At 37.1% G+C, this 18,079-nt stretch overlaps 2 protein-coding genes across 4 annotated transcripts in view; one reads left to right on the forward strand and one right to left on the reverse strand.

Annotated features, from left to right (window-relative positions):
- Nucleotides 1–391: 391 nt before the first annotated feature.
- Nucleotides 392–18,079, reverse strand: part of LOC126811867 (uncharacterized) — a 41,904-nt gene continuing 24,216 nt past the window's right edge. Inside the window, exons 1-2 of one of the 2 annotated variants that reach the window (XM_050537869.2) lie at nucleotides 4,507–4,637; nucleotides 392–4,372 (exon numbers count right to left, since the gene is read on the reverse strand). In XM_050537869.2, coding sequence (XP_050393826.1) covers nucleotides 3,427–4,356 — 930 coding nt within the window. In that variant the 5' untranslated portion in view covers nucleotides 4,357–4,372; nucleotides 4,507–4,637 and the 3' untranslated portion in view covers nucleotides 392–3,426. Of the gene's footprint in view, nucleotides 4,373–4,506; nucleotides 4,638–18,079 lie in introns of those variants that run through there. The other variant, XM_056101278.1, reaches the window with a different exon arrangement.
- Nucleotides 4,874–18,079, forward strand: part of LOC126811780 (zinc finger protein 91) — a 60,542-nt gene continuing 47,336 nt past the window's right edge. The window contains exons 1-4 of one of the 2 annotated variants that reach the window (XM_050537707.2): nucleotides 4,887–5,128; nucleotides 7,030–7,714; nucleotides 7,948–7,978; nucleotides 8,795–9,538. In XM_050537707.2, the coding sequence (XP_050393664.1) occupies nucleotides 7,033–7,714; nucleotides 7,948–7,978; nucleotides 8,795–9,467 (1,386 nt within the window). In that variant the 5' untranslated portion in view covers nucleotides 4,887–5,128; nucleotides 7,030–7,032 and the 3' untranslated portion in view covers nucleotides 9,468–9,538. Of the gene's footprint in view, nucleotides 5,129–7,029; nucleotides 7,715–7,947; nucleotides 7,979–8,794; nucleotides 9,539–18,079 lie in introns of those variants that run through there. The other variant, XM_050537688.2, reaches the window with a different exon arrangement.

The following is an 18,079-nucleotide window of genomic DNA, read 5'->3' on the forward strand; positions in this document are numbered from 1 at the left end:
GCATTCAACGTGGGCGTATTTAGTTCGAGAGGTATGCCCCATTATCCGAAAACATTGTAAACGCTTGTTAAATGTTGTTTTTGTTTCAAATTTAGTGTTTAGCAATGGGGTCATGAGAGGATGAACCTGGAGATATTGATCGTTCCGCGGGAGTCCATTCCGGAGATAACCCTGTGAACGCGATAGTGGCCGTAATTGCCTCACTGCCCACCTGACTACCCGTCAACAACTGGCTTGTGTATAAGACTATTGACAGAATCTTTGCTCTTTAAATTAATAATAGCATTATATTATATCTTTAAACATTATTATGCTTCACATATATGTATTTTAGGGAAGTCAGATCTCATACACTCAAATAATTGATTGATAATTTGATACATAACAAGAGTTAAAGTTGGTAAACATTTAATTCTAGGTTAATAACAAAAATGTGAAACTCTGGTATAAGTTTCCACTATCCTTAATAAGGTTGGATTTCGACGTTATTAAACTCATTAACCAATCGTTATAATTAATTACGTCATATTTGACCAATTAGATAATTGAAGGTCCAAACCCAAAGCTACAAGACTATTATATCTCTGAACATTCGCCAGACAGCCGTTTGATTCCAGAGGGAGAAGATGTAGCAATGTCTATCAGCAGAGCGAGTCTGGGTGGATTGGGATTGAGAGAACGACTTAATTGTAATCTATTTTAATGTATGCTTGTATCGTATGTATCGGAGCTTTATATAAAACTGTAATCAAGAAACTCTTGTATTTGTTGTAACAGATCTTTATTAATCGAATACTCCATTTATATTTATTTCGCTCATATTTTCATACTCAAATTCTCGATATAGATTCTATATGGGAATTCTACTATAAAAGATGGCCACGTAAAGCGAGAGATACAGGGAAATGAGGTTTAACGTCCACTCGACACAAACTAGTTCATTTCGAAACAAAACATGGTTCAATTTTACAATTCGCTTGTGCGTTATAGTAGTCTTTAACAGAGGGAGGAAACCAGAGGACCCGGAGAAAACCCACGAGGTTGGATTGGCGACCCTACCTCTTGTCACGTACAACCGGAGAATCGAAACCACGCCAGTTGACTCAATGAAAGGTTTTATGATACAGCGCGCACGCGCTAACCATTCGACCCCCCCCCACGCACAACGTGGAATGCGACAATAAAGCAGTAGTATCTCAGCCGCAACTTATCCGAAAGAAACCCAGGATGTCTAATATCTATAGGGTACATGCTTCACATCAATGTTGAAAGAAATCGTTGAACGCTGAATAGTGCTAGGCTTCATTCTTCCGTGAACCCAGTGCTGCCCATCAAATTTGAACAAATCGGTTTAAAACAGTAGCCTCTATCGTGTTACAAAGGCTTTCAGAATGGGCGAATGGGGGGGGGGGGTAACCACGTGACTGAAAGTTGCAGAATGCTGAATATAATTCGATGGGGTTCATCATATCATGACCCCAATGCTTGCCACCAAAATGATTTGTTAAGAACTACAGTCTCTATCGCTTTCACCAGGTTTCCTGCAAAGGGGAATACATCTGGAACGGAACGAACGGGTTCCTCCTCTCATGACCACAATGCTTCACAACAAATTTGAAAAAAGTCGAAAACTTTCACAAAGTTTTCGTAAAAAGGGGAATAACTCAAGTAAGTAAGGTCGCAGAACGTTGTTGATCGATAGGAGTCTTAACACCAAATTTGAAAAGAATCCATCAAAAATTGTAGCGTCTATCGCGTTCGGAAGCCAATTGTTAACGGACGTACCGACGGACAGGATGGCGACATGATAAGCCCACACTAAAATCCATAAATTCTCAATGGTTATTATACGTGCACATCAACGTGTATACGGTACCTCGTTTTTCGCGTCTCGTCCGAAAGATTAGACACTGTTCCTTGCGCCAGGGCCATGCTATCACTGAGTAGACCATGTTTCAATATAAAGATACATTCCCGCATACAAACTGGGTGATTTAATGGTATATATGGACTAAAAACATATCCAAGCTAATTAATTTGTCATAATTTTGCTTCAAATCCTTCTCAAACATTGTACTTGCGAAGGAATGCCCTACTATAAAAATTCGATCAAACCAGGTCATGTTTACGTTACGTGACTTACCTCTCTTGGAAGTCAGAGGAGAATTCATTGCATACATAAGACGATGTTGTCTTTAATCGCTTACTATTTATTACAAAGATCGAATCCTTATTAAATTCTAGGATTATCCGCTACTCGCGTCTTTTTCCGTCATTTTTATCTCAGAAAGTGTTGTACGTCTAACTCTTCATAAAGTTTATCAACTTGTACATCAAGCGCTCAATGTTCGCGTGTGACCTTTGACATCATGCGGGCAGAAATTCCTAATCGTCGGGCTGTTGATTAAGGGAACCCTTACATTTTTGTCCTATATACGCTCCATGAGTGTCTTTCGGGGAATCCAGTATTTTTCTAGTAAGATTGGATATCTCTACTTTCCATATATACCCAAATTGGCATACTTGTATTGGAAATAACCACCCGATAAATACTTTTCTGGGAACCCATCTTTAAAGTCAATCGGTTGATAACTTGAGTTGACGTGATTTTAAAAGTGATCAAGGACAATAATCGGACAGTAAACTAGCTACCAGAAATCGTATGATGAACATAAATAATGTGGTGAAAATCATGAACACCGCGTATCCATTTCAAATTAATCAAATGCGGCGGTCCTTTTGCACTAAAGCTTCCAAAAGAGTTTCCTCTAAATCAAGCGCCATAACATCAGACGTAACTATTCTTCGTAATCATTTATCATAAGATTTGCGTTCTTTTGTGTCAAACTGTTAACCATAAGCATTCCACTCCACAAGATATTAAAAAAAAATGTCGGTGGTAATTTTACCCAAAGTGTTACACGAGATATTTAAAAACTATTCCAAAATATCTTCTTAGACCCTTCATCTCTCTGTATGGTGCTCCACACAATTTGCATTTTGTTTTATTAGTCTGTGATGTTTTTTTTATTACAAGAGTTCCACAATATAAGTCACCGAGTCACCAAAATGCATAACCCATAACATAGTCAAGCTAGAACCTTATAAATGGGAAAAAAAATCATATTTGCAACTCGAAGTTTGGGGATAGAAGGGAACAGATTGCCAACATGGAATATTTGCTTTTTAAATGAAACGTGTTGGCAAAATGAAACTACATAATTTGTGCTAATATATATATATATATATATATATATATATATATATATATATATATATATATAAATAAATATTTGGTCATTCGCTATGAACATTGCCTGAATTTAAATCTGGAATAAACTTAAAGTAACATCTAGGTTTAGTTTAAAACTATTTGTTTGTAAAGAGATCAATTAAATATATTTGACACGAACAAAGCAATTAAGTTCAGTTGATCAGTCCCAAGGAACAAAAACGATAACCATTACGATCACGTTGTCCTATATGCATACCAATGTATGAATTATATCCAATAGGATTATAGGATTCCTTTCCTATAATTATAGCACATCCACCACTTGAACCGGGAGATGTTTCGGCATCATGCAGAACCATGTGCGTTCCAGAATCCGCATGTGGCATGATTTTATTTCCCATTTCCATGCCCATATATCTTCCAACCGTGTGCTCTTTATAGTTACCATTCGGGTGTGATATCATTACTACTGGTGAATATTGCTCCGACCTCCATGGCAAAGTTCGATGAAACAGGGTTAGAGTAGTATATGGAATTTTACTACATAGAATTTGAGAACGGTAACAACCGGGGTTACAGCATGTCTCAATGGATCCACAATTTGCAACGGAATTGTCGCTAAAAGTAACAGTACAAGAGCTCGGTGGTTGTCCATTAAACGCTTTCCAATAAAAGTGAACCATGTATCCCCTGTCGTCGTTATAATATTCCACCAAACCCTTTATACACAACAAAGATGATTGCGGTCCAGGTAATCTAACATCAACTACTATTGCTCCCAAGTCGGGCATATCTCGAAAAAATGATGGTTGGATGTCAATGCGGTATATGGCTTTATCCTGGGACCGACATTTTCCAATCAGAAAACTGCTAACTACTACTATAGATTGTTCGCAATTACGTTCATGCGACACTGTAATGGCTATATCATCCGAGTCTTCAACTACATGATAGCATGTCTGTACGTAAGTCTTATTATTGGCTCGAAATAATATTCCAGTGCCCTTTACACCACGACATTCAACAGCGACCACTCTGTTCCACAACTGTTGTATCACGTCCTTTACCGCATTGCTTCGGAAAGGAATGCCTAACTGTAATTCTAGTCGATTCCAATCCATCAGTTTTGTTTTGTTCCTGACAATAAATAAATAAATACATTAATAAATTAAATGACAAGGGGGAACCACGCTCTGTTTAATACTATCCAGTTAATAATAAAAAAGAAAGCATATAATCTACAAATCATATATTATGATCTTCGTGCTTACCGTTAGTTTTATTTAGAAATATGTCTCTTCACTTGAACTTGGACGTATCTCACCAACAAATTTAACAGAACGACATTGTCAACTGTACTATATTTAATACAGCAAGTAGGAGGGTTTAGTAGGCTTGTGCAACCAGGTTCCCGATAATCAAATTTTTACAGGACCAGAAAGCTAGTTTGACTTACATTTCAGATTTTGACCAAGTAATGGTGGACAAAATAAAATTTTAAGTAATTTGTTTTCTAAAATGTTCAATTGAAAAGATATCGTCAAAGGTATTCTTTTATTTTATAAAGTTCCAGAGGACTTCGACAATGTCACAAATATTAATACTCTATTGATTTGTTGTAAACTTAAATTGTGTCTGGTTCATTGAGACTATAACGTAATGGGATATCCCAGGTAACATTGTGGTGTTGATTCACAGCTGTTTCTAAGAATTCCCAGGTCTAACCATAATATTTAATATGTTACCAGGATATCGCCAGGTAACATTACCATTCGTTTAAGCACAGCTGTTTCTAAGAATTCCCAGGGCTAATCGTGATATTTATGCTTTCCCCGTCAACTATCCGGTATTGGAAAACTAACCATAAGAGGGGCCAGTCAGCACAATATAAAGGTAAGAAACTGCAGTTTTACACGCTCGTCCTACGTAGTATAGATGTATACTGTGCGATCTCCATTTCCGTCCGTCGGTCCACACATCCCGGGCTACAATTAATTAAAGGAGACCTGGATAATCTGTTCATGTGGATCGCGATGAAGTTTCTATTTCTTATGCCTTCATTATGCCTACCTGACTAACTTCGCGGTAGTATTTTTTTCAACCATATACTATTTAAGATGCGTCAAGCGAGTGATACGCTAAAAATACGCTATGCAGTGTGCTATGAGCGAAAATGAACCCGGACACCGACGCCACGGCCTACTCTTATTACAAATTCCAGCTGCCAAATGTTTTCGTCCGATCCGAAAGACTAGACACTGCCCTTTCAATACAATAACGGCAACCTCTGCAAATAACAGGGACGGAACTAATAATATAAGAAATATTTCCAAGCTTATTAGTTTTGCCAGTGCTGGCTGACGATGTTGTGTAACCCATTGAAATATATTTCTATGATATAACCGATAGCTTCCGGCGTGGTTCACCCTCCATTGTCATTGATACAGGACGGGGACTGCTAAGGACATTGGCTAGTCGTTCGGATAGTTTACAGTGACATTAATATCCGCCCACATTTTCATGTGGACGTATATCGCTCCTGCCGTCCGGACAGTCTACTGGTCCCAGTTTTTATCCGATTTTGATGAAACTTGATACATAGGTATATCTCCCACGAATATGAGCCGCTGATTAAAAAATACTTATGAATTGTATAATATGTAAGTAATTATGCACTAAGAAATTTGTCGACTCATTCTCTCGCCTGTTTTTTGCATACAGTGGGGAATATCCTGACGAATATGAAAAATTGAAATTCGCGAAAAATTCGGCGAAAATGACAAAATTGGCCCGGAGAAAAAACATAAGGCTGTACAAATATTTATCATTGCTTGCGAAATTTCTTAATAATCCTTGCAAATACATCGGGAAACTACGTCGGAGAATACCGTGGAACATTTTTGGCCAACACTGGGAGCGAACCCGACATCTCCAGGTATGATATTCGCCACAAATTCGCAATGATCATAAGGTGTCATTCAGTCATTCGTAAGTGTTTTGTGTATTCACGGTGATTCACGGGGTGATGTAAATATTAGGAATATGCTCCTAAAATTCACCAGGAAAGCTTATTGTCACCCGCCTTTCGAAGAAAGCAGGGGGCTATTAAAATGGGTTCGTCCGCCTATCTGTCTGTCCGTCTGTCTGACCTTCACACTTTTTGGGACACAATAACCCTCCTTCTAAATGAGCTAGAATGCTCAAACTTGGTGTAGGTTTTTATTAGGTCGATGCCTTGATGGATTTCAAAGATGATCATTTTCTGCTTAGGGTAAGCATAGTTTAGCAATTTGATTGGTTGATATTATGGAACTCAATAACTTTAGTTCTGATTAAGTGAGAGTGATCAAACTTGGTGTATAGTTTCATTACATTGAGAACTTCCTATTGTTGAAACATAGATTATTCATCTATCGCAGCAATGATCTCTGTGATAAAATAATATTTGGAACGTGTTTAACCAGTTCTATCACATACGTGATAATGACTGGCACCAATATTGTCCTTTAATGTTCATTAGGTGATTAACATTTCCCACTAAAGCTAAGCAATTTGTTTGACTTTTGATTCTGATAGAGAGTGATGAAACTTAGTGTATAGTTGATAATCAGTTGATAAACGTGCACTTTATTAATGTGTGTGCCATCTAATATTTCTGGATTTCGGCTGGGGACATCAGCCTCACTGTTAGCTTGTTCTTATTGCTTTCGCAATATTTTCGTGAACAAAAACAAGTCATTCTTAATGTTATATTATATGATGCAAATTCGTTCATTTTTGTTTTTTTCCCCCAGAATATGGCATCGACAAGATATCTAACTGGAAGGATTTCTGCTACAGAATACAATTGCCCAAAAGGTGGAATATGTAAAATTGATATTGCAGGGAAGCACATAGATGCGCAACTGAAAATAGTACCAGTTAAAGTTGTAATACCTTATTTTCCTGAAAATTGCCTTGATACCGGCATAGCCTTTGCTGCTATTGAAGATGATGATGTGTTTGTTTATACGCCATTTTCTATGACCCACGAGGCTGACCAGGTTATCTACACTTTTATTCATGAAGGTGTGGAAACTGTAGTAACAGTGGGGAAGTACAATTTTGTTGTCAAATGCCCAACTTATAACATGTGCATCCAAACCATTCCCTGTATACTACCAAACAAGATTCAACAAAAAGCCATCGTGGCCAGTGTCGAGAGGGAAGGCACGTGTTGGTTTCATAGAGCAGTGATAGTGGAACTTTCGAGCAATAACGATGGTGGTGTTTTTATTATTCAGCTGAAAATTCCGTCCCTACGCCCGCAGGATTGTTCAGTTGTGTTCCCAGATGGACAGAAAGTTGTCTGTACATCGATTCAAACATGTAACGAAGATGCATGCACTCACCTGAAAGTCAACCTCTACGGTATTTCACAAGAGTGCAAAAACGACTTGAGAATGACGTTAAGCTTGTGGAAGGCAACAATAAGAGAAGGTAAATTTTATTAAAATACTGATATCGAAACACTTATAGCCAACAGCCCAATTTTCTTAGTATTACACCGAAACCATATAGTTTTGACAATATTAATATTTCAGTCAATTCACAGTAAGACAGAACTCTGAAAGTAACTCTTTACTAAATGTGTTCAATTCGACAGTCAATTTGTAAGGCGTAAACTATTTTACGTTTCGATTAATTGAAGAACAATTCTTTTATATTAACAGATCTAGCAAGAAGCGAGACCCAATTAAAAAGGTAGTTTTATTATTATACACTTATTAAAGATACATTATGTAAGATTTAGATAAAGAGATAGGCATTCCTGCTATGATAGTTCGAAAATAGATAATGTAAAATGAATAATTTGAATATTTCATTCAAATTACTCTATTGCGAGCGAAGATATTAGCTTTTGAAGGTTTGACAAGACGTGTGCAATAATTTCAACCACCATAATGGTTGTTCGCAGCTAAGTCTCGCTCCTCCATTTTTAATAGGCAGATTTAGCTCTTGCATAATGTATGTTTAAATGTTTATTGTCGTCACCCATCAGGCATTTGAATTTCCATCCCCTAACTGGCAGTTTATCCTGAAACAATTATGGTAATGATGGATCACGAAAGCTACCTCCCCACACCGATATTCGGGTAAAGCTAAGACTTCGTGTTCCTTTGGAATACATGTCTTCCATTGTCCCATGAAGTTGTTAATGGGCAGAACAAACGCGATTTCGTCGGGGGTTGGGTGGCCTAGAGTGCCACGCTTCGACCTCTAGCTGGCCGGTCACTTCTGGCTTGCGGCTGTGGTTTCGATCCCTGGTGTGAGCGTTTGTGGCTTGGAGATAGGGATGCCTTCTCAATTTCTCCCACAGGAAAGACCCCTGCGCGTACGCTAAGATAATAAAAAAAATAAAACTAATAAAAGCTAGGCACAACAACAAGTGGAAATGCAAAGATAGATATAACAGTTAGACCGTTTTGCAAACCGTTATTAAAATAACTCAGAAACCGTCGTCTTTATATTGATTTTTATTTTAAACCTAATCATTCCTGAGTGATTCTTTTTTTTCAGACTGCAAAGGACAACTGGTGATTATAGTTCTAAGTTGAATGAAGTCATTGACAATCGAAAAGAAGTTGTGGGTAGGCTAAATAGCGAGAGTAATAGTCTAAATAAAACAGCCAATAAATTTTGGTATGGGAAAGGGGCAGGGTTATTTCTAATGGCTGCTGGTATTGCAGGATTACCTTTTACAGGCGGTGCGTCGTTATTAGCAGCTGCTGCGGGAGCAGCCACGTGGACTGGGTCATCACTCTTTCACGGCATTATCGAAGCAGTTACAGCAACACAGATGAATAAATTATTTGAAAATGATCACAAACAACGAAACAGTTTAGGTGAATGGGAGGTCAAATTTTGTAGTGAATTAGAAGGTATAACGACATGGTCTGTAAACGAAAGGTTGAAGATAATTATTTCCAGAACTCATAAACTTGCGAGACTAATCCAGGACACGAAAAGAACAGCAAACACGTTACTGAGCAATGCCAGTGATTTCAATATAATACCTAAAAGCCTTGAGGATTTCTTTGCGTCGTTCACAACTATAACTAAAAGCCATGTAGCTCAGAAATTTATTAAACTTGCAGAACAAGTTGAAAACACTATTGCCGAAGCCATCACTTTGTTAAATGATTTGCATGATATAATTGGGGGAATTGATAAACTTCTTAAAATGATTTGATTTATTTTTCATACATTTTGCTGTTCTTAAAGCACGGCCCGGCTATCCAATTAAACGTAGATTGCAAATTTGTTTTGTTTTTTTCTGATTAATGCCATTGCATTGTAATCTAATGCTTAGACCCCACTGGGATATTTTGCCCCGATGGAAATGGATGAGCCTCGGAAAGTTTCGGGAGCGTCGCGAGCCGAAGTATCAAGACAGGCGAATGTTCGATGACAATTCGATGACCTTTCGGTGACACATTACCGATCTCGGGGTTGCATCCCCGAATATTAGCCGAAACTTAGTCCGAAAATGACCTAGTTTGTGTCGAGTTGACGTTAAACCCCATTTCTCTCTCTCCCCCGATGCCTGATATGTGCCTTTTCTCATGGGACTACTCTGTCTTTTTTAGCAAAAAATATTTCTACATCGCCGATGATTTTTCCCCAGTGGGACCTACGCATGACCAACTTTTTTTTACCCACGATGTGTTCGGCCAAATGCCGTGCTATTCATAGCCAATCCCAATATATACCACATGGAAAGTATATCAAACTTAGTCTACATTGGGTTTCATTTCTCGGCCTTCGATGATAAATCGGTATAGATAATTTAATTGACTAATTACTTCACGTGATCTGAACGCCGACATCAATGTAGTACAACTTCAGAAATAGAACAAACCGTGGTGTATTTAGGGGCACTAGGCTAACCGATCCTCACAGATATGAATTATACTTTATATTTACTAATAATCAACAAACTTAAGTTCTAAACGTAAACATATCTGAAGTGTTCAAATAAAAAGCGGCGGGGCGATACGCCCAATACCACTTCAATATCACAATACACTACCAAATACTACAACATAATGATGCCAAATGGACATATAATTTGCTTTTTTTTTTAATAGAGAGTTGTATCGCGGGAAATGTACTACAAATGCAATGCAGATGTCTTTCTGTTCTATTTGCCTCCCTATATCACCCCAAGCAAGCAAATAATAACCCAATACTACCAAATACTTATCAAATACTACCCAATATGATAAAATAACAACCTGATATTACTTAGCTGTTAGATTCCAATACATAAAGACACTTACCCCTTATACAGGGTGACACAAAAAAACGTTCATCAATAAAAAATCGAATACATTTTATTTAGATTAACACAAAAATTCAGCTACATTAGGTTAAGTCTATGTAGCAGACATCTCCAAAGTTTCAAGTCTGTACCACAAAAACTCTTTGTTTAACTGGCGCTCAAAAAATGTGCTCTAAATGATCTCCCCGGTGCTGCAAGCACATTTAGATCCGGCGGGCAAAGTTCTCGATGACCCTCCCACATTCTTCCCTTGGTATCGCTTTTATTGCTGCTGTGATTGCTGCCTTCAGATCAGGGATAGTCTGGGGGTTGTTGCCATACACCCTGTCCTTAAGGTATCCCCACAGATAAAAATCTGGGGCGTTCAAGTCCGGTGAATGCGGCGACCACTCCGGGTCACACCTGCGGCTGATCAGTCGGTCAGGAAAACGCTGCTGTAGCCATGCCAATGATTCGTTTGAGGTGTGGGGGGTGGCACCATCCTGCTGGAACCACTGGAGGTCCCTGACGACCCCTCTTCGTTATTCAAGTTTAGGTGATGAACGCTTTTTTTGTGTCACCCGGTATAATATTTTTGATACATAAATGATACAGACTGCAATTTTTTTTCATCGGATTTTTCAAGGTCATTGCACTTGCGTTCTATGGTATAGAAATTAGTCGCGCTAAACCGGCCTTCTGACCGTCCCCAAACTGATTGAGGGTCTGGGTCTCGATTATCAAGAGTGCATTTTGTATATGTTTGTGCCAAATAAATCTGTTTATCTGCAATACTGAAGTATACAAGCTGTATGTGTGTGTGTGTGTGTGGGGGGGGGGTAGCACGTGCGCGCTGTATGATAAGGTCTGTCGTTGAGTCAACTGGCGTGGTTTCGATTCCCCGGTTGAACGTGACAAGGAATAGGGTCGCCTGTCCAACCTTTGAAGGTTTGACAGGATGTGTGCATTAATTGCAACCACCATACTGGTTGTTCGAAGCTAAACATCGTTTCCCCATTTTAAAATTAACTAAAAAAAATGGCTGAACCGTTCTAATCGACTTCATATCGGAGATATCCGATGGCATTGATAGTTGGTTATGGTCTGGTCATGTTAATAAATGTTTAATTAATGGTTTATATAAAGACCTGCAAAAAGGCAGATTTAGTTCTTGCATAATGTATGTGTAATCATGTGCATTTTGTTGCTGACGTAAAATATACTTTTAAATGACTCAATTATTGCAAATTTGTACACCTTGGATACCAATTGTTTACACTAGAAAACTATTTTTGTGAATAAACAAAATAATATTTGCTTTCTAAAATTAAACACAATTTAAGAGCATTTTATCCCCAAGTTTTGACAAATAGAGTTAAGCATTATCTTTTTAAAATCCTGCTTACCCTCATATTGCTTTTGTTTCAGAAAACAGTGAATCGCTTTTTAGACCCAAATAAATTCCAAATTCGTAAGCACACCCCACTAATAATAGGAAGATTATATTCCACTCTTTTGCTGTCGTCACGACGCGTGTATTTACAGCCGTCTGCATTACAGATCAATGGTTGGGGTTACCATTTAGAAAAAAACAAACAAATGAAGAGTGCAGGGGAAGAACGATCCTAGTCACGTTTTTGTCTTTTCGCATAAAAGGCAAAACAGACTTTTGGACGAGAATGCTTGTCGTGAACAGAACAACGAATGGGTTAAATTACAACATCAAAATGATGTTTAGTATCAATCATAATTACCAGTACAACAACTGACTTCCACTTTTCAGCCAAATTAAGGTCAAATAAAGGGTGCCATGGACGTATTTGTCCAGGAGGCCATTTCAGAAGGGCCTTGGTTCGATGTGACTCCGATCGTTTTTACCTGAAATTAATTATTCCACAGAAAGCTTATACAATTTGCTACCAGATGGCGCCATTAACTGGGGTTCATTGAAAAAGTGTTTATTTTTTTGATTTGTCACAAGCAAGATATTAAAACATGGCATATTATATACTTCCGAAGCTAATTTTTGTACTTATGGATCAAAAAGTGAGTTAACACATTCCAAATTATTGGCGACACAACTAAACTCCAACCCTGTTTAAAGATACAATATGTAAGATTTACTTAAAGATACATTATGGGAGATTTTTATAGAGAGTTGGCCATTCTTGCTATAACAGTTCAAAAATAGATGATGAAAGAAGAATACATGTATATTGAAAATTACAGTCAAATTACTTTATTCTGAACAAAGTTATCACCATTGTAATTTTTGACTAGAAATAGGATTCAACTGTCTCTTCACTGTCTCCGAGAATGGCTGATCGTTTGATTAACAGGCGTTAACTCCACCTACATAATCTCGATTATCAAGTAACGTTTTCAATTTCTGTTGTACCGTTAGCCTATTCGGTTTGAGACGGGGTTGCAATTCAATTCGTATCACATTTATTTTTCCTACAAATTAAAAATAAGACTTTTAATATATATAAGAAGATAAAGTTTAAAAGAAATGGACCAAATCAATGAGGCATAATTATAGCCGACTTCTTGTTAGCCTGCGTGTACTCTTGTACTGTAACTGGTAGAGCTACGTAACTCCCGAAGCAGACAAATAGGAAACAGTGATCCGATGGGGTTGCACTTCAACTGGGGTGATGTTGGCTGCGATGTTTATCAATTTCCATAATTTTTCTGTAAACGCAAGTGACAAAAGAGCGTATAATACCGACATCCAAGCTCTCGTTTTAACCACAACTAAACATAATATCAAGGCCGTATACCTCGAACTTTCAATCAAATTGACTGACATGCGGTCGCGCTCAACAGCGGCCTCGCTTCGTACACTCTATCATTTAGCCTCGATCAAAAATTCCGGGAGTATGACGTCAACGTAACGGTTAATCTCCGCTTACGACGCCATTTAAAAATTTAATCAATCAATGAAATCCTGTTTAAATCCAAGCCGAATCCAAGCCATCCGTGGGTCTACAGAGTTGATTTTGTGCTTGTTGTGTAAATAAAGATCTAATTTATAATTTCTATGACATCTGAAGCCTAAATAAAGACTTGCAATAATCAGATTTAGCTCTTGCATAATGTATGTTTAAAAAGAGCTGACATTTATCGCTATAATAGTTTAGGAATAGATAATAAAAAAGGAATATATTGCAAATTTCAGTCAAATTACATCATTATGAGCGGCATTAGCGTAGTCTGGATTTTCATTGTTACGATAATGAAATGTCTCTATTTTTTCACTTTTTAAATTCAATAATTAAATGGCGATTGTGTTTCAATCCATTCAAAATCACAACCATCTAGTTGATTATAGGCTTGCCATGTGAATAAATGTCTAATTATAAATGCATTATGCGTTGCTATAATAGTGCAAAAACAGATAATGCAAAGTGAATATATTGAAAGTTTCATTCAAATTACTTTATTTGAGCGAAGTTATCACTGTTTAAAGTTTTCACAAGATGTGGCATTGGTTGTTTATTATCTTTGCCACGATACTTGTTAATCAAGACTTAGTCACGATTTTTAAATTAGATTATTAAATGGCGATCGTGTTCCCATCCGATGTCTATAGAGAGTTGATTATAGGTTTCGCATGTGATTAAATGTCTAAATAAAAATTTATATAACATTTGAAGCAAAAATAAAGACCTGCTATAGGCAGATACTGCTCTTACAAGACAGTTCCATACAGATCAGATTATAAATTTTGTCGTTTGAGGGGTTCACAAGGTCCAACAAAGTGATATAAGGGCCATTCTTCATCTCACCAATGTGAACAACATATATCAATTTTAAAACACTCGGATAATAACTTTTGGCGTTAGAGCGTTCAGAAGAAATTGTGGACGACGGACGGACGGAAAGACGGGCGGAAGGGGGCGACGGCAATATACGTCCACATTTCAATGTGGGCGTATAAAAAATCCAAATTTTAGTGATTCGATTGGATAATATTAGATTGATGTGAGTGCTTAGCCAATCAAAATTGAAGTATCTACCAAAATTTGAAATTTATCTTTAAGATAAATTAACTTTTTAAAATTATTTATTTGTTAATTCTAGGTGAGTTTTTAAAACTAGCAAGGAGAAAAGTAAGTGCATGTTCTAGCAACGATCATCTATACGTTAACATGTTGCCAGGTACGTGACAATGCTTTGTTTGGATAAATTAAATTCAAGGGATACACAGGGGTACGGACGCATTTGATTTTAATCAGATTGCCATGACAATATCAAAAATAGTCTTTTTCCTCTAAAATCTCTCATTACTTCATGTTGTTTGTGCCTTAAAATGCCATTCTTGTCATTGAGTTTGTATCTCTACAGGCCCGTCAACCCGTGACTAACTAACGTTTGAAAGCTAAATGGTAGCTAGCTGCAGGTAGTGTGGGTATGTTGTTCAGATTGCCGTCAACTCCGTGCCTAATACGGGTTACTAAGTGGGTAAGATGCTGGCTCGCTTTCCTGAAGTTCATGGGTTTGATCCCGGTGTTGACCGAGAAAGTTCGTCAGTGATATTCCGGCGAGTTTTCCCTTTGTCAGTGGTGCAGGACGGAGGGCCTGACAAGGTCAGCTGTCTAGTGGTTCGTAAGTGACAACACACAGAAAGAAAACGGGTTGAGCATGCACAAACAAAAAACAGCGGCTGCCAGGCAGAATACGTCCACATTTTGCAAGAGATGGATAGAGAACAAGCTAAAAACAAATGGATTTTTTGTACAATCAGGGGCCAATCTAATTGTAGAATGGTGGAATATTTAAACGGTTTTTAAAATCGGAAAAAAAAATTGTGACCTCTAGAGAATCTGCAAGCTAAAAATGCCATTTTTCAAACAATCAGGGGCCATAATCCAGGAAGTTAAGTTCGGGTATCTGCGATTATTCACACATTTTTTTAAAAATCAGATAAAAATTGTGACCTCTGGAGGGACTTCAAGCTAAAAACGCGATTCTTCGTACAATCAGGGGCCATAATTCAGGAAGTTACTATCAGATATGCGCGAATATCGAAAGGAACCAAGATCTTTGGGTTATAAACTTACATTTCAAGTTTTATCAAAATCAAAAGAAAGTTGTGACATCTAGAGGGTCCACAACATTGATTTACCATATTTTTACGCTATTTGACTACGAGGCGTGGCCATTTCGTCTGTCAGTTTTGGTTCGATTTTTAAGAAATTTTAACTCAACCATTCTTAGGGTGTAATGGTGATATATTCAAATATTTTTTTTAAATCGGATAAGAATTATGACCGCTATAGGGTCCACAAGCTAAAAACGCGATTTTTCGTACAATCAGGGGCCAAAATTCAGGAAGTTAAGATTTGATATGCACGAATATCGAAAGGAACCGCGATCTTTGGGTTATAAACTTACATTTCAAGTTTCATCAAAATCAGAAGAAAATTGTGACATCTAGCTAAAGGGTCCACAACCTTGATATACAATATTTTTACGCTATTTCAGAACAAGGGGCGACCATTTTGTCTGTCAGTTTTGAGCCATAGGTGTAACGGTGATATACTAAAACGTTTTTTTAAATCGGATAAAAATTATGACCTCTATAGGGTCCACAAGCTAAAAACGTGATTTTTCGTACAATCAGGGGCCATAATTCAGGAAGTTATGGTTCGATATGCGCGAATATCGAAAGGAACTGAGATCTTTGGGTTATAAACATATATTTCAAGTTTAAACCAAATGGATAAAAATTGTGACCTCGGGACTAACATATGGTTTAATTTTATTTCAATAATGATCTTGCACGTAGGGGTCTTTAGCAGTAGGGCCCGTACCTAGAAAAGGGCTCAATGAAAATTTTTAATTTTCCGTTTTTGGCATACACCAAGGATACCAATTGCCTATCCGAACTTCAACGCATATGTGATCGGATGATAACTTTTGGCCATAACAAGGGCCATAACTCTAGACGTAATAAACAGAAATTATTTAAAATAAATACATGTAGGCTTCTTCATCTCACTAATGTCAACAACATATATCAATTTTAAAACATTCGGATCATAACTTTTGCCGTTAAGAGCGTTCACAAGAAAGTGTGGACGACGGACCGACAGACAGGGGCAACGGCAATATACATGTACGTTCACATTTCCATGATATCAACTGATTATCAACTATACACTAAGTTTCATCACTCTCTAACAGATAGAATCAAAGTTATCTTGTCCTAAAATATCGACCAATGAAATTGCTTAGCTCTGGTTAGCTTTAGCCCAAAATGTTAATGAACATCTACATGTACACTAAGTTTAAACATTCTACCTTAATTAAAAGCAGAGTTGTTATGTTCCAAAGTCTTGACCAATTAAATTGTTTATCGCTCCTTAGCCTAAGCAGAAAATTCTCATCATCGAACTTAGACAAGGTAATGATATAATGAATCTTTACTCAAGACTTTAATCACTCTCACGTAAAGATACATTATGGGAGATAAGATAAAGAGATGGCAGTTCTCCCTATAATAGTTAAAAACTAGATAGTGTAAAGGTAATTTGCTGAAAATTTCAGTCAAATTGATCCACTATGAGCCGAGAAAGAAGCGGCTGAAATTTTTGCATAGTCTCGGTCATCATTACTAAAATCATTAATATAAACAGCATAGTCTCGATTATCCATTTTTATTGATTAATTATCAATAGCCGTTAGCGGCATATAGGAATCTAATCCAGCCAACATCGAAGGCTAGCCTTCACATCGAGAGTTTATTATGGCCTGGATAAGTTAATTAATGTTTAATTGATAATTGATAATTATTACAAAAAAGACTTGTAATAAGCAGATTTTACTCTTGCATAATGCATGTTTAAATAACCAACGTTATCGTGCCCCAAACAGGGCTGCCGACAACCAGTATCGCAACGCAATTGGCGATACATATACTGTATTTTGTCCGTTGCTAATCAAAAATTCAAATTTAACATTTTTGATTCGCAGTAATTGCGAATCATTAATATGCCTGTCATTTTAGATATTGGCACGATGATTTATCCACGTTTTGAAGATTAGATAAAATATCAATATCAAATAAAATTTTATCAACAAAACTGAATTCTCCAGGTGACATTTTCTTCTCGAACAACCCAGACACAATTCATTTACTATATAATACAGGGACAAAACTCTATGAATTGGGACTATTAAACCGGAAATAGGGAATCAAGTAGTACCACTTACTCATGTTGCGAGACATGTCAATTTCGAGTAATTATATCAGTATTTGATTTAAAAAATAAAATAAAAATCCAGTGTATACCCCACATATTGTAAATAAAACATAAAAAAAATAAATACATGTAAACATATTGTAAAATGAGAAATCTCGTAAAATATTATTGTTTATATCGCGTGTGTCTAGTTAATTGAGATTATTCGTAAAATACTGTGTGCGTCCGATAGAACAAAAATAGTAGCACACGATAAAAAGCGGACGAAATTGTTTTCTAACGAAGAAATAAGAATTAAAATGAGTTGGGCTTCGGAAGCCACTGCAAGAA

The sequence above is a fragment of the Patella vulgata genome, chromosome 1 (assembly GCF_932274485.2).
Source record: "Patella vulgata chromosome 1, xgPatVulg1.2, whole genome shotgun sequence".
Taxonomy (NCBI): Eukaryota; Metazoa; Mollusca; class Gastropoda; family Patellidae; genus Patella; species Patella vulgata.